The sequence below is a fragment of the Rhipicephalus sanguineus genome, chromosome 11 (assembly GCF_013339695.2).
Source record: "Rhipicephalus sanguineus isolate Rsan-2018 chromosome 11, BIME_Rsan_1.4, whole genome shotgun sequence".
NCBI classification, from domain to species: Eukaryota; Metazoa; Arthropoda; class Arachnida; order Ixodida; family Ixodidae; genus Rhipicephalus; species Rhipicephalus sanguineus.
The window spans coordinates 4,324,208-4,346,764 of record NC_051186.1 but is presented as its reverse complement, the minus strand read 5'-3'; the positions used below and the strand labels follow the sequence as shown (position 1 = coordinate 4,346,764).

General features: G+C 46.2%; 2 protein-coding genes across 2 annotated transcripts in view; one reads left to right on the top strand and one right to left on the bottom strand.

The window, feature by feature from the left end:
• The window catches only part of LOC119374237 (arylsulfatase B), a 38,864-nt gene extending 35,107 nt beyond the window's left edge, over window positions 1–3,757 (top strand). The window contains exon 13 of the mRNA XM_049410839.1: window positions 3,593–3,757. Coding sequence (XP_049266796.1) covers window positions 3,593–3,757 — 165 coding nt within the window. The remainder of the gene's footprint in view (window positions 1–3,592) is intronic.
• Window positions 3,758–11,357: 7,600 nt separating this feature from the next.
• Window positions 11,358–22,557, bottom strand: part of LOC119373628 (glutamate receptor ionotropic, delta-2) — a 46,954-nt gene continuing 35,754 nt past the window's right edge. The window contains exons 12-14 of the mRNA XM_049410838.1: window positions 20,182–20,321; window positions 14,873–15,013; window positions 11,358–12,975 (exon numbers count right to left, since the gene is read on the bottom strand). Coding sequence (XP_049266795.1) covers window positions 12,564–12,975; window positions 14,873–15,013; window positions 20,182–20,321 — 693 coding nt within the window. The 3' untranslated portion in view covers window positions 11,358–12,563. The remainder of the gene's footprint in view (window positions 12,976–14,872; window positions 15,014–20,181; window positions 20,322–22,557) is intronic.

Here is a 22,557-nt window from a genome sequence, read left to right as displayed (position 1 = left end):
CAAGTGCACTTCATAGAACTAGGCGGTCATGTACCACGAAAGACATGCATGTACAGACCCACGGCTTTAGGAGGTATAGCGTAGTGGGTTCCTCGCAAGTGCACTTCGCCCCTAAAATTATGATGATTTATAGCGCAGTGGGTTCCTCGCAAGTACACTTCATAGAACTAGGCGGTCACGTACCACGAAAGACATGCATGTACAGACCCACGGCTTTAGGAGCTTCGCCCCTAAAAAAAAACTCTTGACGTTGGTCCTGGAACGCGCCACGTCGAATGATCGTCCAACGTGGTAGTGTCTCCAGCAAAGTGATCCTCTGCAGCAATACGCAGCGCAACGAAGTGAAATGACCGCTAGTTTTCCACCCAGGAAGCCCGTATGAATGTACACACGGAGTATCAGGCCATTTAATGAAACACGCGGCGTGTGACGCGCCTCCGAAGTTCGCATACAGAATTGTGTACACCGTGGCTGAAGGGGTTATAAGGGACCGCTGGAGTGCGCGCTATCTCGAGAGGCATAAGGAGGCGGCTCGTAGACTTGCTGCGCTCTCCACGCTTACTTCGCGCTTAGAGGACTGGCAGCACGAAAACCGCTTCGGTACCTGGAGCGGCCGCATTCTATTAAACCAGCGTTCTGTTGAGTAACGTGAGATCCCATCCAAAACAGGTAGCTGCTAGCCTTATTCCCTGTAACAGTACGATTTCTTGTTGTTGCAATCCATTGCTTTGTCCTCTGCGGTGAACCAGAGATTTTATTTTTATTTGAATGAAACGTCTTTCAGAACAACCTAACGATACAAACATTGTGTTTGTTTTTACTAATAAGTGAGTCACGATTTTCTTGATCATACTGAATGCGTTGAGTCAAGGGGCTGACCATGACCCATGACCTCATAAGCAGCCCGTCATGAAGCGTACTCTCCGATATTCGAAACCGCCGTTCCTATAAAAGCTAGACCTCTACAAGCTCGTCTGGGAGAGTTTCGCATTAAAGGCTACTTGAGCTAATATGTAGAGCGCCCGTTATAGCCATCTGCGCATCTTCGAAAGTCAGAACACAGAACTGCATCTTGGAAGCTACTTTGCCAAGCATTTTCAGCACTCTTGTCTACAAAGCTCTGCCACGGCCGCTACATAAAAAAAACAGGTGCTTTTTTTATGTAGCGGCCGTGGCTCTGCTTACTTACGAATGCGAAAGTGTGCCAACCTCAGCAGCCCTTGTCTTGATAAATGCTTCGAGGGCATTTCCTGGTTTCCCCGGAGTTAGCGCATCAGAGTTCTCTGATATACAGTTGTTATGTAGGTCTTCCTGAAAGCTCGTAATTCGCTTGCAGGTTTCTATTACTCAGGTATACCTTTGCGTGGTATCCCCCCCCCCCTGTTCCTGCCCTATCACTGCCTGAGATACACGCTAACGCTTTCCCCTGAGACATGCTCGTAGTGGTGACGTTACCTGACGTAGGTTGCATCGGAATGCGGACATTCCCTTGAACGACAAACGACGAAAACATTGCGGCCTAACATCGAAACAAATAAATAAATAACGTTTAGATTGTGCCTTTGTTAGGAGCAAAAATATTGTCTTATTGTTTTCAGTTTTGGTTTTCCTTGCGCTCTACCCAGCTCGTTAGCGACGCTCAAGAGCACGCGACGATAGAATTTTGATATATACCCAAATGTGCATATTACCAACAGAAGTACATGGTCTGTACTTGAAATAAACGTCCTCATGCACTTACGCTGAGAGTTCCACGTTAGCTGGAGATTTTCCAAGGATGGAATCCGCCTTTGAGATGGTCATTGATGAAGATAGTTGCACAAATGCTTTCAATTAGCAACAATAACTACAAGCAATACGTTTGCGTCTCAGTGACGGTTTGTAAGTGCGCCAGTTTTGAGGTTCCTTACCTGGGCGCTATGGACAAAACCTTCAAGAGAAGGGGTCAGGGCATGCGGCGATTATCTTGTGCTGTCGCCGTGGTCTCAACCATCCGCAGATGGTTGCCAGAACTGTGACTCATGCAGGCACACTCAAGAAGTTCCCAATGATACCTTCTTCTGCGATTCACCATTGTTGAACAGTAGTGGAGGCTGAAACAGGTTCGTTTATTTTTGCACATGATCTTGACCGCTTCGTATTTTGTTGTTCCTTTTCTAGAGACGATGTTCTCACCGCGCCTCTTGTCGCTGCTAATGGAATTCGTCTACTTTAAATTGCTGCCTCAAAACGCAGTTGTTATGCATAAATCACAGTTTTGCCGCAAGGGCGAAGCAATCGATGCAATAGCAACAAACTAGAATGTTAAACGAAGTAAGGCTAGGAGCTAAGTCTTTTGGATTCGATCTCGCGTAACTCTACAAAACGCTGGTGTAGGTAAATGCGGTCGCTCCAGGGAGCGAAGCGGTTTTCGTGCTGTTTGTCCTCTCAACGCGAAGTAAGCGGTGAGAGCACACAGCACGTGCAAGTGCATACGAGCCATCTACTGATGTCTGTCGAGATAGCGCGCGCGCCAGCACCCGCGATAGAGCCCTTACGATCAATGCCCATCGACTGCTCGGAGGGGGGTGGGGGGGGGGCTGGTCGAGCGACGCACCCCCCCCCCTCCCTCTGCCACCGCCGGCGTCTATTCATGCTCTTCGGCCTGACGAAAGACGGGCGGGGCATTTCCTTCTGCTTGAGGAGCAATCGACGGCAGGCCTCGCACGTGGGCTGATGTTATCACATGCGGCCTTCGCGCGACTGAGACGGCCGGTTCGTTCCATCTCTGATTCAACCGCATTCGTCCCCAGTGCAAGCGCATTGAATATGCGATGAGTAGGGACGATGTTCTTATATGTGACATGACGGCAACGGCGTCAGCCAAATCCGCTGCGAGCGTCCATATAATTGCTATCAAAATAAGAGAAAGCTAGATACACAGTTTTAAAATATTGGCAGAATTCACCCAGCGATGATTTTATGTCTGAGACTACTGGTAGAGCATTCAGGCACACGAGCGCGTATTTATCAAGATTCCCTACTACCGCTTGTCCATGGCAGCAATCACGGTGCGAATGCTGCATTTTTGGTGGCCCAGCGACGTCGCTTTTATACATCACGCCTTGACAACCGAGTGTGTGGAGGGCATTTATAAGCCACTTTGACTTACAACGAACATCTGGTGAATACATGGCATCGTAATAGCATCAAAAGCTAGTCGTGTTGTTACGGTAACACAATTCTTTTGTGGCTGAAACAGTACATACGACTGCATACTAGGCGAGTGCTATCTTGGGCAGTATTACGCGCTCCTTCGTCGGAAGGGAGGAAATATACTCCCTTTTCACGATGGTGGTTCAGCCTAATGAAATAAGCCCTTTCCTGCTGATGCGTATAATTACGTGTTTATTTTCTTTTTCTATTAAGGCGGTTATCTACCGAAGCCTTCCAGGCTGTCCGGGCGAGTGTAGCCAAAGAAATGCTGTTGAAAGGTCGCCACATTATGAAATCACATATGCTAACCTTAAAGCGATAGTAAGATATTTGACAATATTTTGTGAGAGAAGGTAATATGAAAAAATAGATTATGATGTGTCGCATTTTCTTGCAGTTGCGCGACACGTTGCTAAACAAACTGGCCACATACCGATCACACTTGCCGAGCAACCCTGTGAGCCACGAGGTGGACGAACGCGGATTACCGGAGATCCACCGCTGCACGTGGTCAACCTGGCTGGATGTGCAGCCGGCGGAGTACCTGAACTGTCCATGCTGATGAGCGCCAGTGACACAATAGAGATGCATCGCGTTTTTCCTTTTCAAGAAAAGTGTAAAATACGCGTACTCATTTGCCCTCATCATTTCCGCGTTGTATATGTTGAACAGTGTTTCTACTTTTACGTGTGTTTGTTCTCTTCTATGCTCTCTCAGCCGCCGTAAATTGCATATTTGTGTTAAAAACTGCAGCCGAAAGACGGTACCACTATATTTCGTCAACTGGCGCAGACTATCCGGGCGTGGCTGTTTAATAATAATAATAATAATAATAATAATAATAATAATAATAATAATAATAATAATAATAATAATAATAATAATAATAATAATAATAATAATAATAATAATAATAAACTTTAAGACTCTTGACCTTCGCTTTCATGAGTAGAACGCGGTAGCGTAATCGTACCGTGTTCGCATTGCTTTCCCAGTGGCTATCCTAGCTTCGTTTGTCGGTGGACATCTAAAGCGTGACTCGAGGAAAGCCGAAGTGCGGACGCGCTCCGGCTCCTATATTCATGCTTGTGGCGTGACCAAACACGGCGACGCAATGCCGTTCAAAAGCGCTCCCGTGGGCCCATTGCACCATCTCGCGGGTGATAGTCAAGTCTCAGCCATGCTGAAGAACCTCCGAGATGTGCGTACGACCAACGGTAAAACGTGTATATAAATAGCTCGCCGTTAGTATTCTAGTATTCCAGAGCATGCATGCGTGGTGGCCGATCGCCTAAGCGCATCGCGGCACGGAGCGAGGGGCTGCATGTTCGAATCCCCGGTCCCATAGAACGGAAGATTTTTATTATTTATTTATTTGCATCTACCTCGAATTTGCGCTCACAGACAACGCTGATTAACTCGTTGTAGCTCCCACGCGTTTTAGCTCCCAAAACCACGCTTGCTTCGGCCTTGTACCCTTTATTAAGAAACTTTGAAGACTTGCGCGAAGTACCATCATCTGAGCCTTCGTAGCGTGTCTGCACACGCAAAATGTTTGCTGTTTCTTGGCACCCGATTTTAGGGGCGAAGCTCCTTAAGGCGGCACCCGTTCGTCCCTCGTAGTCGTAGTAGTGCGTAACCAGTCGTAACGCTAGTACCAGATCTTGACCTCCAAGGTGGTGCCGGTGGGAGATTTTTCCTGTGCGTTGTTGAACAATAAAAAATTCGCAGCGTGCGCGTTAACTAAAAGCAAAATTCCCCATTAGCAGCCATTGGCATGTTCCATTAGGAAACGTTAGTAGAAGTAGAAGTGTAAGTGTTTAGCTAAAAGCCGACTTCTTCTGTCTCTCATACCCATTAGCAGCCATTGTTTACCTCCAAGGTAGTGCCTGGTGAGATTTCTCCTGTGCGTGATTAAACAACAAAAATTTTGTTCAAAACGCCGTTGATTGATGAAATAAACCAACGAAAGACGCCAGATGTTTTCTAAAAGCGAAACGAAAGAACGCCAGATGTTTCTAAAGCAAAACGAAAAGACGCCAGCTGCTTAACGAAAGACGCCAAATGTTTTCTAAAGCAATGGTTTTCTAAACAATGAAAATTCACAGCGTACATGTAAAATTAAAGTGAGCTGCAAGTCGTCATAACTCATCGAACCTTTAGTATAAACGCGCCCGATCTCACGTCGGTGATGATGTACTGGGCAGAATTCACGGAAGATTCACGGTTTACCGATGAACCTCCGCAGCTTCGCCCACTCATCATCATTCACTCCGTGGATATGCTGTGATTTTTTTACAGCGAAAGCTGTTATGAGGTCATAACAAAGGCCGTTTTAGACGCCGTAGTTGCCCGCAGCCGCCCCCGCTGTCCGTAACTGCTATCGCGCGAAATAGGAAAAAAAAACGAAATAAGAAAAAAATATCCAGGATGGAACAGGGTTCGAACCTGGGTCGTCTGGGTGAGAGCCAAGTATTGTACCTCAGAGTCGTGCCCGTTTTGCTTTCCTTACTTCCGGTTTCTTAACACGGCACAAGCATCAACAGCAGACAATTCAGTAATAGACACGACTGCGGCAATGTCAAGTCAGTCAACACACCTATAAGTTGTTACCTTGCTAAAGTTCTTTTACGTCAGCCAGGGGCTCAACCAGGTTCAAGAAGCGGCTCTGTTCCCGACTGGCTCAGAGCCATGCCGGCACTTGAACCTGCTTTGCAAAAGGACCCGATACAGTCTTCATGTCGGGAAAGAGCCACATTATCGTAAATAATCTAACACGGCAGAGGAGTAAAATAACAATCAGGCGTCACATAACGCCATTTCTTTAACCAGGCGTCAAACAATGCGAATTGCGCAATGAGTGGGTTGTTAAATGCTTCCACCCATTAAAAAGGGCTCCAAGAGGGATCTGCCATAATTGCTCATCGTGATCAGCCATGGCATCAATAAAGTCCACATAATGTCTTACAGGTTTTAAGCGGGTACCACGGTTCTCCGCACAATGACGAAAAAAAAAGGTATAGTGGCTGCTTTACTACTTCACAAACATTATGAATTATAGCGTAGTGGGTACCTCGCAAGTGCACTTCTACTGGTTGCCAAGGAAGCCCATAAGGCTCCCATGACCTATTTCCTAATGATATCAATAAAGTTCTTTAGCTCTCTCTCTTCCTCACGTCAGCGTATGTTATATTGCGTGGTGGGAGAGTGAAATTACGACCGGGCGTCTCACAATGCGAATTGTGTAACAATGCGTCGCTTAAAGCTTCCAACCCATTACAAATTGCTCCGCCTAATTCTTCATCGCCATCAGGCGTCGCATCAGCAATGTGCACATAATGCCTTACAGATGATACTTCGCTTCTCCTCAGAATGACGAATAATGGCGTAGTGGGCGCTTCGCAACTTCACAAAAATTATGAATTGTGGCGTAGTGGGTACGTTCCTAGTGTAATTGTATTTGTAGCCACTGGCGGATTTATAACGGGCTCTAGAAATGCCACTATTCCAGCTTTCGATTTGACTATGCAGCGCTTTCCGCACAGGCCTGGCGTCTTTTTTTATTGCCTGTGAAATTTACCAGGCTATCTGTGAACGCACAGCGCATCATACAGTATAGCACGACTTTTTTCGATGTCGCCACCGACTGCATAGCAATAGAGGCTGTATCTAAGCGAATAGGGGTGCACATTGTGGAACGTGCATACATACACGGCACGAACGATAACGCTAGAATGCGGCACGAGACACGTAAAGTTAGCTAGAGCGTCTTACCCGCGTATAAAATGGGCGTTGCAACACTTCTTGAATGTAGTGAAAACGCGTTATCGTTCTGCCATGTCTAAGCAGATTCTTGCTCCTGGCTAACAAGCTCGCCATCGACCCTCGACCATCAATGGTTGCAATGCTGGTCATTTAATTTTATAACAAAGCAATAAACGCTGCATGCGTACTCGTGCGATACAGGGGTCACGTTAGGTTAACGTCGATTGTGGTTCCAGTGTTGGCTCCACTTTTATAGCAGTTTATAACCATTACATTTGTATTCCTATGGTGCATCGAGCTCTATTCGAGCGTTGCTCGACGCCTGAGGAATACGCTAACAAAAGTTACGTACAATATTCAAATCATCGCACCGTACAATGAACTTCGTCCCGGCAATACTGACGTATGTGCTCTAACGGGAGTGCTGACGTTAAGTAAGACCATAAGGCACCCTTTGAACGCCAGTGTTGTCGGCGTGCCTGGTAAGCCCACGATCCGCACACAACTACTACACTTACAAATACACGTCCATCCACCTTGTTACGCTTGGCTCAAAGTCAAGAACTGCAGCATAGGACTACTCGCTGACTGCTTCTATGAAACCGATTCCCACAAAGCGTGGGATCTGTCGATTTTCTTTATATGATTGCGTAAGCGGGCTACATTCTGCTTCGTATGTTGCAGCTGCTGGTACTCGGCAACTGCAGCCTATGCAACTTGAAAGCCCATTTGCTCAAGGTGACCAGAGTTGAGACGTGCTTTGCATTGTTAGAATGCGCCTAATCGTGCATGACGTGGTCTTGACGCTTGTGCGCTTTCCTTTACTGAAACGATACTGGGGTGTGTCTTCCATGCGTAATTCGAATGGGAACAGTGTCCGCTGAACGTTTCACTTCCTTAATATGTACTGATGGGCTAGTTGGTGAGCCATGATATTTGATTAAACAGCGCACAAAAGAGAACAATCACGAACACTTAAAATGACCTCAAACAAAAGCGATGTTGAACTTCAGTTTATGGAAGCGCTTGCTGTCGAAGGAGATAATAGAATAAGGGGATCCAATTCATACGCAACTTCACTGTTTGAATTCCTAGATTACGTAAAGAACTCTAACAGGTATAATGTGAAGACATTACTTATCTTGCATGGCATCGCACGGCTACGCGCGCTTCTACTCACCTGTTTTAAAGAGAACCACAAGTACCACTCGGGCTTGGGGAGACAACACATCTTGTGGAACGCAAACAGCGCTATGAACAGCTCAGCCATGTTGCAGTGGTGCGCGGCAAGGAGAATAAGCTTTGCGCGAAGTTTCCGTTTTCTCAGGCACCCTTTTTCTCATACAGAGGCCTGTGCTACTCTCTTCGGAGCTGCCGGCGTCTGCTGTTTGACGTCGAACAGCAGACACCATGCTATTGGCCTATAGCTGAGATAAACAAAGAGCGGCGTTTGGATCAGTTGGGCTCCTTCGCATGGCGTGCCACCACCGTGCTCCACAGTCTCCAAACATTGCACAGTGAGCCACAGTCGCGCGCACGGATCACAGTGGGAGAGAGTGATCGCGATTCAACGTGCGCGCTCAAGGTCACGATGGGCGCTGACGTAGGTTCTTTCCCACGTGTCATCTCTCGCTGTATTGCTTGCAGTGCTCTCGTAGGGACGAGAGAAGACAGAAATCGCTTAAAGCGCGCGCCAAATCACTGTACCTCTGCTCGTTCATGATGGACTGGCTGAATTTTTTGGCGATCGATTCATGAGTCAACAAACTCTGATACTGTGGTATTTCAATGAATACTTGGGAAAGTGGTTCAGGACCCTTTCAACGCCTCTTTGAATGATAAAGTAAATTTTGTAGATGTGGCTGACTTCTTTTAATTTTTGGGTGAATTAACGCCCACGCTGGAAGTGGTTCAAGTTGAGAACTGTATTTTTTAACATCGAGGACGCCGCGCTGCAATATATATCGCTCTTGTGCAGAATAAGGTATAGGTCACGTAGTCTTGCAATATACTTTGTACCTCGATTCGATTGTCCATTTAAGGGGGAACTCCGCTGCATTTCCGACCATATTGAGATAACGCCGTTTTCAAATAGTATCAACAGTCCTGTAAGAGCTAGGGTGGTTCATTTTGCGGAGAGACTCGTCAGTTACTTTACATAAGGAATATACGATGTTAGGGCGCTGCTTCATACTGGGCAGACGACGATTGCGTCATGAAATACACTACACGCCGCCATAGCACACGTGTTTCTTCTGACGCGCGAACAACAAACTGGCGATGTTTTCCGACGCGGAATCAAGCTGTGCCAACTTGCCTGAACTTACGAGCAACGAGTTCAGCGATGAGTGCTGCTATCTGAGTTTGGAAGCATCGCCTTTTGATTTCGACCCGCGGGCGCGTGAAGCAGCTGACGTGCCCCGCATCGATGACATCGAGCCGCCGCAAAACGATGAGAGTGCGCGCTACGTCCCTCTGCTGCACTAGGCGGGATAGAATAGGGGTAGAGAAGATGCGCCACGTACACAGGGTTGCCCGCATTTAAAGGTGTGATTCCGGAATTGGCTACCAATTTCTAAATTCGTTTTCTAGAAAACCTAAATGACTTATGATTGCATAATTCGGCACATATCATCAGGGTATCCAAGAGAAGTTATGTTGGAAATTTTGTTGAAATTGGTGAAAACTGAAACTTTACCAGTGTTCCCGTTTATGGTACCACATTTAAGGCTGCGGTGTGGCAGTGCTTAATGTATTCGCGTTTGTAAAAGCTGCGGTTTGTACTGCACCATTTGCTAGAAATACTGTATGCGCCACTAAAGTTTAAAGATTAAGCCACTTACCTGCTACCTTCAATTTGTCTGCGAACTCATCTGTCATGCCATCCCGTCACTGTAATATACACGCAGCGTATAGGTTGCCTTTACAAAACAACCATTTGGGCTAGTTGGTAACGATTTATCTCAAAAGCAAAAAAAAAGGGGGGCGCAATTCAAAACAGAAAACAGGGACTTAAAGAAGAAAGCGACGACACAGACACACACACGTAAAATTTTTCCGAGCGTGCACCTGTGTCGTCCCTGTTTTGTATTGCGCCCACTTCGCCTTTATGAACCGTGTCTTTCGAAGACTATCTGGTGGAAGGTTTGCCACGTATATGCGACAGTACATTGGCCAAATGTCGGAAAAGTGAATGCTGGTAGGAGCAGCTCCCTGGTCAGATGAACGACGAAAAATTAAAGCAAGAAGGAAGAACAACTACGTGTGCAAAGAAACGGGGGTTACTTGCGTTCTTCCACAGCTTTTTACACTAGGTATGACGTTAGTCCACTTCAATACCTATCTCTGTACGTCTAGTATTCTCACCAGGTTCAGTGACGCGCACACAAAATACAAAAACGCCTGCGAGAATGGAAGGCGGCCACACCAATAAAACGACGAAGACGCGCCACCGCTTCCGCCACTGCGGTACGCGGGTATTTGCCGGGGGAAGATCTCTTAAGATCCTGTCTCAGAGCACTTATACCTATTGTCATTGAAAGGCTAGAATGGGGAGAATTCAAGAAGTTCAGAATAATGCTTCGTAAAATACGTAGGAGATTTACATTTATTACGATGACGACTATAACAACTTTAGCTGTCAAACTTCTAAGAACTCAAGCCAGGCCCTCTAGTCCGGAGCTACCATTGGCTTTGCCGAAGCTCCAATGGTCCGGTCTGCTAGCCACTAAATGAAAAACAGAAAACGCCATTTAGAGGTGTTAGCCGGCTCGTCTATAAATGTGCTTTTCAGTATTCGCGTGCTCATCAGCATTCCTCTCGCTGTTGTTGATGCCTTGATGCAAATCACTTGGGAATTCAGAGAAGTTCGCATCGAGAGCTGAAAAGAGAAATTTCTTCGCTGCGCAGCTATTGAGTGAATGATGTTTTACAACGCACCGCAGTGTATGGAACTCATGTTATGGAACTAAGTGTGTGGAACTAAATCACTCAAGGAAGGACGAGCACGTTTGCAGCTAACATTTAATGAGCGCAGCATACAAAAGCAGCACACTCTGGGACGAAGACGAAACAAACGCAGGCATCAAAACGCCGACGCAGAAGACAAGGTTGCGCAAAAAACATGAATTTTTTGCCCATTGAGATTAAATAATCCAAGGACAACTACGTCACAATATGTATATTGCTGCATCTGCCAGCATGAAAGCAATATTAACGTTATTTTCTGCCTTCAGAAATTTAAATATGTGGGCAGTTGTATATCTGTTGTTTTTAATTTGATAGGTGCTTCTTGAGTGTTTGTTTTCTGTACATTGTGATAACGCACATTGAACGTTTTTGTCAAGCATAACAAAATGATTTTGTGGTATTTCTTCTGTACTTATTGAGTGTCTGTGATAATGCACAAAAAAGAATGAAAAACGTGTGATCGCGTGCTGTCAGTCATTTTTGTGTGTAGCCATAGTAATCGTCATGCTGTACAGTAAATAATTCTAACAACGCAGCAATAGGAAAGGCGCTGCAAGTAAAGTAGAAATATTTAGCAGTGGGGCCTCCAAGATGCAGGGACGCAATACTCTTGCGTCCTTTTCTACTCTCCTTTCGTTGTCCTGTTTGCCAGCGGGAGTACAAAAGGATTACTCGCTCAAATTTCGACCTCGCTGCTCGCTCAGCTTTCCCAGGCTGTCTGGGTAATGAACAGGCACGCATATTCCACCTTGAGAGCACCTTCTTCCGTATTTGTTCTTTCTTTTCTTCCCTTAGTCTCTTTAACCCAGAGTAGGGTTCCGAGCCCCTCTTTGGTTGACCTTCCTGCCTTTCCTTCATTTCGTCCACTGCAGGGTGCTGGCCCGAGTACATGCTTTGGATGTCGAGCCTCTAGCATTTTGGTGGAGCTGAAAATGCTGCAAGCTCGTCTACTTAGATTTGGGTGAGCAATAAAGAATAATGAACCATGGCTCCTAAATCGTGGTCATAGTAAGTAAAACCTGAGAAATTATTATTTTCGCCGCCCTCCTACTTAACAACGACCACGCGAAGGCTTGTGCCTTGCTTTATGGCGCCACCCCAGGGTGTCACCACAGAGAGATACGAAAAATCATGTTTAGTGTTAATTCACAGGATTTCTTCAATTTTCACATTTTTCTTGAAGTTAATTTCGGTGCTTCTGCTACAAAGGGACCCCAATAAAATGTGGCTTCTTGAAGAAAGTGTTTCAGTGCCGCTTTGAGGCTAACGCCAAGAAACGCGAGACAGCAGGGCCTCCTTAATTTCATAATTTCTTTCAAATTCGCGATCTCATAGAAGTAACTTTGGAAAGAGCAATACGTCACGCAGCCATATTACGCAGCGCGATCTCTACGTGAAGACACGCCGATCGCTTGTTACGTTGTTATGAGCTGAATGGCTGAGCAATGTTCTTGCGCTGAGCTGCCGTAGCTTTCTGTGCACTGCACGCGGGTTCTGACATGCGATCGCGTATTGTACCGATGCTCTTCCTTTCTTACTTTGCTTCAGTGATGTTGCGTTTAGCTCCTAATTATCCCTTACTCAGTGTTAAAACGATTAGCGTACGCAGCATCGATTGCCTGCTACCACCTACGTCACCCTTGCAAGGCATGGCTTGTTTGCCGCGCATGGTGCATCCAGGCGAGACGCCGCGTTCCCGCTAAGCCAGTCATCGAAATGCGGCCTCCCACGCATTGATGTGGCGTACAGCCAAAGCGGACACGCCGGCGGCGCAGCCAACAGGGTCTTCGCAGCCATCTCCGCCTGGCCCTAACCGCCACGAGCTCCAAAAAGAGCGCGCAGAGCCCCATGGCGTATCCAGCGGCCAACAGCCAGGCAGGCCCGACGAAGTCTATGATGTTAAGCGCCCCCTGGTCGCTTGCCGTCTTCCACACGTCTGCGTCGTAGTGGGCGAAGGTGTCCGGGTCTAGGTACGCCGGCAACGTGTACCGGAGTGTATCCGACATCCAGCGGTGTGTGTGTCCAGTCTCGAACAGGGCGCGACTTCTGCATGTCAAAATTGTTTTACAGCGGCGCTGTTAACCTTTTCTTTGTGACATGTTGCGCGAAGAAAAACACTGCCTAGCTCTGACGTCACCTGGAATTGGCGGAATAAGCGTAGTCAGCCCAATTAAGCCCAGTTATGCAAAGATCAAGCTATTTAAGCCAAGCCATGCTGAGATCAGGCTAATTAAGGCAATGATGACTAGGCCCTTGCTATTTAATGCATCGCTAATTATTAGCACGCTAAATAGGGCATTGCTAATAAGCTAGGTCGGCCTCAAGCTCAGCTGTTAGCCCAGCCTTGCACCACTAGTGCAAGTTGCTCACGTTTTTAGCGTCCGCATCATGATTTTGGGCTTTCGGTTAGCACCTATTACAACATGAGATTTAAAGCGCGGTTAGCATAGTATTCATATACCTTAGGACATATCCTTACTTCTTAGATGACAATGGTAATACGGATGTTTTACGGTATAGGTCCTGCCGGAAAAGGTGACTCGATCCCAGTAACTTATTGAATATGAACACCGATAATTTACATGCCATTCGAATAAACATGACGGATGCTATAGTGCCAAAGGTTTATTTGTTCGTAGGGCCGGATCACATCCGGATTTTAGGGATCTCCGCTAAGGAGGATTTCTGTGCGCGCTCGCCCTATATCAAGAAGAATTTTATCCAGATCACGTGCGTGAATCTATACTAAAGCTTTAAGACATCGAAGAAAGGGCTAGTCGTTGAAGCGAACGCTTCGACAAGTGGACTTGTCTTTATGAAGGTTGTAACTGCCTACCTTAGCACCGTGTGTGTGTACGCGTTGGACAATGTTTATAAATGATAAGCCGCTAGACTCAGTCGCTGTGTGTACCACTTTATTCATTTAAGTGAGCCATTAAAAAAACATGTCAATCGCTCTTGGGCGGCAAAATAGGTCGGAAAGGGCACATTATCTATTCGAACTAGAGCGGAAAACACTATCTTTGCGGTCATGTAGGTATTTTCATTATTACCTCTTTAATAATAATTGTAGGAGTTTTACATCCCAAGACCACGATATCATTATGAAACCATGACATGATTATGAGGTCGCCGTAGCGGAGCACTCCGGATAATTCGACCACCTCGGACTCTTTAACGTGCACCTAAATCGATGTGCGCGGGCCACTAGCATTTCGCCTCCACCGAAATGCGGCCTCCGCGGCCAGGATTCGATCCCGCGATGTGCGGGTCAGTAGTCATGCACCGTAACTACTGCATCACCACGGCGGGTAATGTGTCCCGAGCAAAAATAATGCCAGGGTGCGGGTAAATTTTGACGTGATTCATGACATGAACGCTTTCGTGGCAAGTTTCAGTGTTTATTAGAAAATCGATATCTCTACGTGATGCTCGTGCATGAGCAACGAGTGTGTGCGTTTGTGCAATTGGTAGACGCTGCTTGTTTGCGGTTCTACGTAGGGCTGTTCTAAGGTGAGTTTCGCGTCTAGTCTTTTGTTTTGAAAATGTTACCAGCGTCTTAATGGTGTCCACAGTGTCATCAACAGTGTCGCCTGGACATTCACTAGTGCTGCACTGAATGATAAAGTAAACGATGGCTGCCACCTGTTCAACGATCTCTCATCCCTTCAAGCATCCGCCTTTCCTTAGACATTCTCCTGTTTGGATTTCTGATAAAGATTGACGCATGATTGCTTATGCTTACTTTTCTCTGCCAGAATGGCATGGATTCCCGCATTGTGTCTGTGACGAAATTCGGCGTAAGGTCCTCCGTAGAAGCGGATCTGCGCTACTGTCGATTGCTAGCAGGGCAGCTTTACGGATGAAATAGTTCCTTCTTCCCGGCAAACGCAAAATCATGCATGTAGGTCGCCGTACACAGGAAGTTCGCGGACATGCATACCTGGCGGTGAAGGTGTGCTTGAGAGGACAACCCTTTTGGAAGACGAATCCGCAATATTCGACGCCCAAGTGGTCTCTTACAACGCGCAGCAGCGGTGCCTCTTGCTCGCCTACTTGCGCCAGCCCAGTCAGCAGGGACAATCTGCCAAAGCAAAGACAAAACGAGATGAAATCAATGTATTGTTTGACTTATGTGGCCACTGTATATGCTTCTTTTCGATGATCACCTCTCTTCGCCAGACAATTTTTGTCAATATTTTGACTGCGCGAACAACGTATCTAGCTCTACAAAAATACCTAAATTCCTGGCATTGCAAGCGGTACAGATGAAATGCAGTCATCTGGAAAGCGCTATCACAATTGACGACGCTTCTCCAAAGAGAACATAGGTCGAAAATTGCCTATTACGGCCCTGCCATGTCAGGCCTCTATCAAGCGGCACCAAATATGGCCTGTCGGAGGAGCAGTGAGTCCAAAGAGCAACTAAAATTATCTCTCTCCAGTCACGTTATACTTCGTCTGAGGCAAACGCGCGAGCCATGCAGGAACGTTACCTGTTGCAAGCCTTTGCCAGAATTCCTGCCGTAATACCTTCACATGGTGTTTCCATAACACTACGCCTTTGTAGCGTGAAAATTGTTGTGCCTATTGCACGAAAGGCTTCTTTGCAATCCCTATGTTCAACAGCCACGGTAACTGCGGTTGTGCGACGTTCATGCCAGCCCCACCCGCTTTCAACGGTTCCCTTGATGCCAGCGCCACCTGCTTCGGACGTAGTAATGCAAGTTCTCCCAACTGATGGCGAATACTTTCTCCAAAGACAGCTTTTTGAGCGTTAATGTCAACCGAGGGGCACCGTGGTTGAAGATTGCAAAGACTCTGTGGTCTCGCAACATGCGCTTCGGAGAGTTGCTGACGTTGCCACTTACAGGCGGCCTGTGAGGTATTCTCTAATTGAAAATAACTTTAAAACTATCACTGTTTATTTAGCTTGTATGTTGTTCATTTTTTTCTTCCATATAGTTAACGTATAGGTAAGGTTGTTCACTGACACGGCAAAAGCACTCCCTTCGAACACCCGGACGACATTACAGCTCACCAAAGACATAACTAGAGCTAGGTGCCTGGAGGGTTCTGCAATTGTATTTTTTCCAAAATAGGCTTCCATATTTTTCTCCAGCATTCGCTAAGGCACCTCAGCGTCCCCTGAACAGCTGGTGCTCGTGGCGCCATTTTTTTCAGTCCAGTCAGCCGAAGGCCACGCTCTAATGCTATCTTATCCGCACTGTTGTAGCACGAGTGACAGCAATCCATTCGCTATCCACGGCCAAGGATATCCTTTTCAACAACGTGGCTCATATTTTTCGTTGTGCACTTAATGAAGTATATGTACTTCATTGCCCTACGAGCGAACTAGCGTACACTCAATATGCCTCGTAAAACGTGAGTACAAGCGTGTTATATGCGAAGCATCACTTAGCGAACCTCGGGCACGTTGGCCATTTTTTCTATCTATCTATCTATCTATCTATCTATCTATCTATCTATCTATCTATCTATCTATCTATCTATCTATCTATCTATCTATCTATCTATCTATCTATCTATCTATCTATCTACCACGGTCGTCTAGGGGTTAAGGTGCTCGACTGCTGACCCGCCGGTCGCGGGATCGAATCCCGGCCGCGGCGGCTGTACTTTCGATGGAGACGAAAATGCTAGAGGCCCGTGTATTTAGATTTAGGTGCACGTGAAAGAATCCCAGGTGGTCAAAATTTCCGGAGCCCTCCACTACGTGTCTCTCATAATCATATCGTGGTTTTGGGTCGTTAAACCCCAACAATTATTATTATCTAACTTTCTAGGTCTGGGCGCTTCGTGGTCGTCTCCATAATTTGTAATTTAGCAAAACTGGCATAGCAGGGGATCAGCGTATGACGAACACGATTGACTGGTCCTGACATAAATAACGCCAAACGCCTGTCTCTTACATCATGAAATCGTTTCCCCTACTCACGTGCGGGACAACCGCATACCACAGTTCCTCTTATATGGGTATGTGCGACAAGTGATTCACAGTCTCAAAACATTAACGGCGAACATACGCATTGAAAAGCAAGGCAAGTGTGGGTGCTGAAGACAGAACACCTCTGAAAGACACTCGACTGCAATCCACTCGGCCACGTGGTCCGCCAGAATGACGCAGTGTTCTCTTCATTTCTTAGGAGGCTGGGTGATGGCCTCATGCTAACCGAGGAAGATGTCAGATTGATTGAGAGCCGTTTTGTGACACGCGAAGAAGCCGCCGCTAAGTGCCGTGACGGCATACGGCTGTACTACAGCAATGCGAACGTCGACCGCTATAACGCACATTGCCTCGATGCTGCGGACAACATGTTACGTCATCTTGCATGCGATAACATTACTGGCTATAAGAACGAGCAGGTACACAGGGATGCCCGGACACATGCGGCCAACCTGAAAGCAAGGGACGTGGGCAGCCTGCCGGCCTTAATTTACTTAAGAATCGGCAAGCCGTACAAGACCACGGTCAACATCGACGTAAGCCATGGCCTAGTTACCGGAAACATATGCACCTTTGGTACATCGAGCGTATGCACCTTTGGTACAACCTCTTGCGACTGTGGCTTGAGTTTCCAACGTGTACGGTGGGCATTGTGGTCCCAGCCAGGACGAAGCACATAACTACCTCACGCACTCAATATAATTGAAATGAGTGCCCGTGGGACTACGAACCACCACAACCACAACATACGCCGGAAAATTATCTCGTGTAGTAGGTCACAGTTTCACCTTGCGCAAGCGAACGCCATAGCTATATATAAGTCACAAAGGGTGACATACGGCCAGGTAGTCTACGGATACGATAAGCGCCATCCACTGAAGGTGGTCTACGTAGCACTTTCCAGGGCTACCAGCCCCGACGGCCTATACCTCACCAACGTAAAAGGTGACTTCAGGTTCCGACATGTAACTGGCTCTATCGACCAGGTCTGTCAACGACATGACTCGGCCAGCAAATAGGCATCTAGACAATGACTCTGACAGGGCTACCACTTTCGTTCGGTGTCACAACCACAATAATTACCTCACGCTCGCCGCTCTCAACGTATAGGATGTGCACTCCGACGTGCATGACCTCGAAAAAGACGCTCTGCTCACAGAAATTGGAGCGTTAGCAATTTCTGGAACCTACAGTAGATATGTAATGGAAGTACATATCTAATGTTTATTAGACTGTTATAAAAGCAGATCCAACACTGGAACCACAATTGACGTTAAGCCTAAATGTCTGTATCATAGGAATAAATATGTAAAGTTTATTACCATGTTATATAAATTGATAGCCAGCACTGCAACCACAGCTGACGTTGCACCGACATGACGCTTCCATAGAATCTTTTTAACACGAAAGTGTTTTATGCCGGGGTCCACCAAGACTTCAGTGACGTATTTCCGTCACGGAAATGACGTCGAAAAAATTTACACGATCAGATGTCAAAGAAAAAAAGTTCTGTCAATGGGCATCGAACCAACGACCGCTCGGTCGGCAACAACAGATGCCAGGCATGCTATCCACTGCGCCACCGTCACAGACACTAGAGGTTTTACAAACGCGCCTTTTATATCTACCACTATCCCGGCCCGCGGGGCGGTGTTGCCCTCTGGGAGCGGTAAAGTAAAGCAATTCTTCATTACTCTGGCCTCCGAGATTAGCACCTGCAACACGTTACACGTCCGTCCCATTCGGCGCGTTTTCAATAAAAGTTCAATTTTGTCAATGCCTTAACACACCGCGAGGTGGCGATCTTAGCCGAAGCGTCGTAAAAGCGTCGGCCTCGCTCATACCATCACGCCAATCCAAACCACAACTAGCTCTGCGACGCGCGCCTGCCTCACCTGGCTGTAACACCGCGTGCCCCGCTCACGCGCTCGCCCCGAGAAAAATCGCGGCCGGGCTACCGGGGCGGCACGACGCGCTTTGCGTTTCTCTCTAGTGCGTCCGTGGTGTTCAATTACATATTAACATGCCGCGGGATGGCGACCATGTACTACGTCCAAAATGGGACGCTCTTCTGGCTATCACACCTCGTTCTCTGATTACGCTTTCACCGTTAACTACTACAGCTACCACAAGGGTTTGTTTAATCATTTAACATGGACGCTAGTCCTGGGGATGGAGATGTACAAGCAATCATGAAAGTGGGTGCATCCACGTTAAACGGTGCTATAGCTGCCAGACATCAATATACATTGTTGCAAACTCTCTTATATCAATGTGCAGTAAACATTCAGTTACTTCTGTAAGGGCACGCTTTACTTTCGTGTTATTCCGATCCCTATGATGGAGGGATCAACCATCTTTTTCAAAGCACTTCTGAAACCTAGCGTGTCTCTGTTGTAGAATACATGACTGCCACGTAGAATGCCTGGTTACGATTCCTGCTGGGATCCTGAATTTTGTTCTTTTCATTCGTCGAGACCAATGTCTGTTCCAATGTCTGTTCTCGCAGCGTCTGACTAGATATAAACTGCATAACCGGTGGCGCATGCGTGCAAACCACGGCCCGTGGTATACGGGTATGTGCCACACGTGAATCGAATGGAGGAAATGGTTTCATGACGTACACGACGGGATTTTCACGCTGTTCAGGTCCTGACCAGATGATCATGTTCGTCGTAGCCTCATGCCCTCCTAGGCAATTTTGGTGTATACCAAGTTAAGGAGCCGACCACGAGGATACCTAGACGTAGGCGGCTAGATAGATAGATAGATAGATAGATAGATAGATAGATAGATAGATAGATAGATAGATAGATAGATAGATAGATAGATAGATAGATAGATAGATAGATAGATAGATAGATAGATAGATAGATAGATAGATAGATAGATAGATAGATAGAGAGACAGACAGACAGACAGACAGACAGACAGACAGACAGACAGACAGACAGACAGACAGACAGATAGATAGATAGATAGATAGATAGATAGATAGATAGATAGATAGATAGATAGATAGATAGATAGATAGATAGATAGATAGATAGATAGATAGATAGATAGATAGATAGATAGATAGATAGAAACGCTCAAAGTAAGTGCCTTTGGTTCTCTGAGAAATGAGTCGCATTTATTAGAACAAAAACGGGTTAGTTATAACGAAGCGTTGCATTTTCGTGACCTATTTATATCTCCACTTCCCCGACAAGCCGACGCACCGATAACTGCAGGCAATTTGTTTCAACCGAACAACAAACCTGGGATAAACGATTGCGGCTTACCTTGAGTCCACGTAAACGTATTTATGATACAGCGCCCTCTCGAGTCCCGTTTTGCGGTCATTCACAAGTACCGACTGTCCCCGACTGTCTCCTTCCAATTGGTTGACACGGACTTGGTGGAAAGCGCCGCTGGTCGCTACCTGGGAGAACAATGGCGATTTTCTCAATACTTTTTATGTCTGCGCTTTTTTTTAAATTTTTTCAATACAAAGCTAAAATTTCGTTTTACTGTGTGGCAGCCTATACAAAGAAAAATATACTATAGCAGTTTGTTGTACCTCTCGCGTATTTCATCTGGTGGCCTTAGGAATGTGGCAGAGTTGCGTGAGTGAAACTGTCATGTGTAAAAAGCATTTGAGCAATCAGAGTAGGGTCATGACCCTTGGTTACAGAGAGGTGGGTAAGTTTTCTGAGGCCTCCGACGCGAGAAGGTGCAGAATTTCTCAATGTATTCTATGAATGCGACTGACCTGAGTCAGCTATTTACCCACATAAGCCAATGCTAGCCAGCACTGGTCCTTGCCCGCATCACGCAAGCAAATAGGCCATGCGTTGCACACCGTCATACATTTACAATCCTCTACCGCATATTCGATCTGGATATATAATATCATATGACAGTTTTCAAGTCCTATTTCAGATTCCTAGGGGACCTTTTGCAAACTTCGGTTCGGAAATTGTTTTTGATGCGGGCTCCAAAAATGTGGCGCAAGAGAAATTAAATTGAATGGCATAAAACACGCAGCCAAAACTTGCTATCTGTAGAATTCAACCGGTGTTACTGGCTACCCTACACTACACGAGCCACAGTGTATGAATTCAGGCAAGTTGAAACGTATTCCGAATACTGAACAGGTTAGTGCCTTTTAGAGGAGTTCTCCACATCGTTAGCTGAAGGTGGATAATAAGCCACCTTTTTAATTTTAAGGACAATTGGACTGATTAAAGAATAGCGAAAAAGAGGGTGGCCAGGAGGATGATCGGATGGATCAATAATGGGTGGATGGATCGATCGGCGGATCGATGCTTCTACAAGCGAGCTCTTTCTTTTCAGCTCCTTTTAGCGCTGATGATTGGCCGTTAGGGGGCATGGTTTTTCACACAGTACACTCATCTTGGGAGAAATGAATTTCCCCAAGAACTGGTCATGTTCATTCTTCTGTTACCCCACCAACATCCCAAAACTGTTGCACTTTTTAGTAGTTAGATCGACTGTTCATTTTGCGCATGCCGGATCTAAGAGCTCAAACCACTCGTATAACGTGATTATTCGCAATCAGAAGATGAAAAAAAAACGATAAACTGAAATTACGATTAAAGCAATATTTCTCACAAATTAGCTGACGCACCACACCCACTGCGCTGCCGTTTCTCTTGCGCCAAATTGTTTTTATGTAGCAAGGGTATCTTAACGCACTTTCCCACCTTCTTGTGGCCTGTGAACGGCGAACGGTGAGCCAACGTGGTGTCCTAGCCTGCGCACTTATTTTTCATCATCTACGCCCACTGCAGGGCAAAGGCATCTGCCTTGTTCCGCCAATCAACCCGGTCCTGTGCTTTCTGCTGCCTGGTTAGCAATTGCTAATGTTGGCTTTGGCTGGCTAAAGGATAGCTAAATGTTGGCGAAGAATACCTAGAATTAGCTAAATACGACTAAGTAATGGCTGGCTTGGCTAAATAAGGGCAATTGTTCTGTAATGTTGCTAATGTCAGCTAATGTAGGCAATGCATACATTCATTCAATTACCTTCATTCAATGCCTATCGAATGATGCTCTCGTGTTGGCACAGAGAAAAACCTATCTTGGTCCTACTTTTTACTACAGAGCCAGCTCGACTCGTATGTCAGGTAGCGCTTACGCCAGCAGGCCTAGGTCGCGTAATTCAGGGTTCAGCGACAGTTGTAACGGTGTTTCATACTCGAGTATGAAGTCGGTCATTGCTTATAAATGTTTAACACAGAACCGGTATATCTTGTTTCCAACCCATAAATAATTCCACCTATTCGTGAACATCACTTTAGGTATTTAAGCAATTTAAGTATTCACTCTATATGTTCATTTCTTTTACTTTTAATTCATAGTTTTCAAGTTTTACTTGGGCAGGAGACCCCCACAAACGCTGATGTTATCTTAGGACCGCCTTCTGCAAGTATGCAGCTTCGTGTTATAGAAGTTATAGGTAAGAAAGTCAAATTTCGCATTTCAGCTTGAAACCGCCAGTGCAGTATATATACAAGAAAAACGCCAGACCAGCGTTGAGCGCGCAGCACAGTCACAGCGAAAGCTGGATTGTGCGGCCTTTGTAGAGCCCATTCAAAACTCTCTTGGAAAAACTAATACAAGTACACATGCAAGGTATCCACTACGCCACAAAT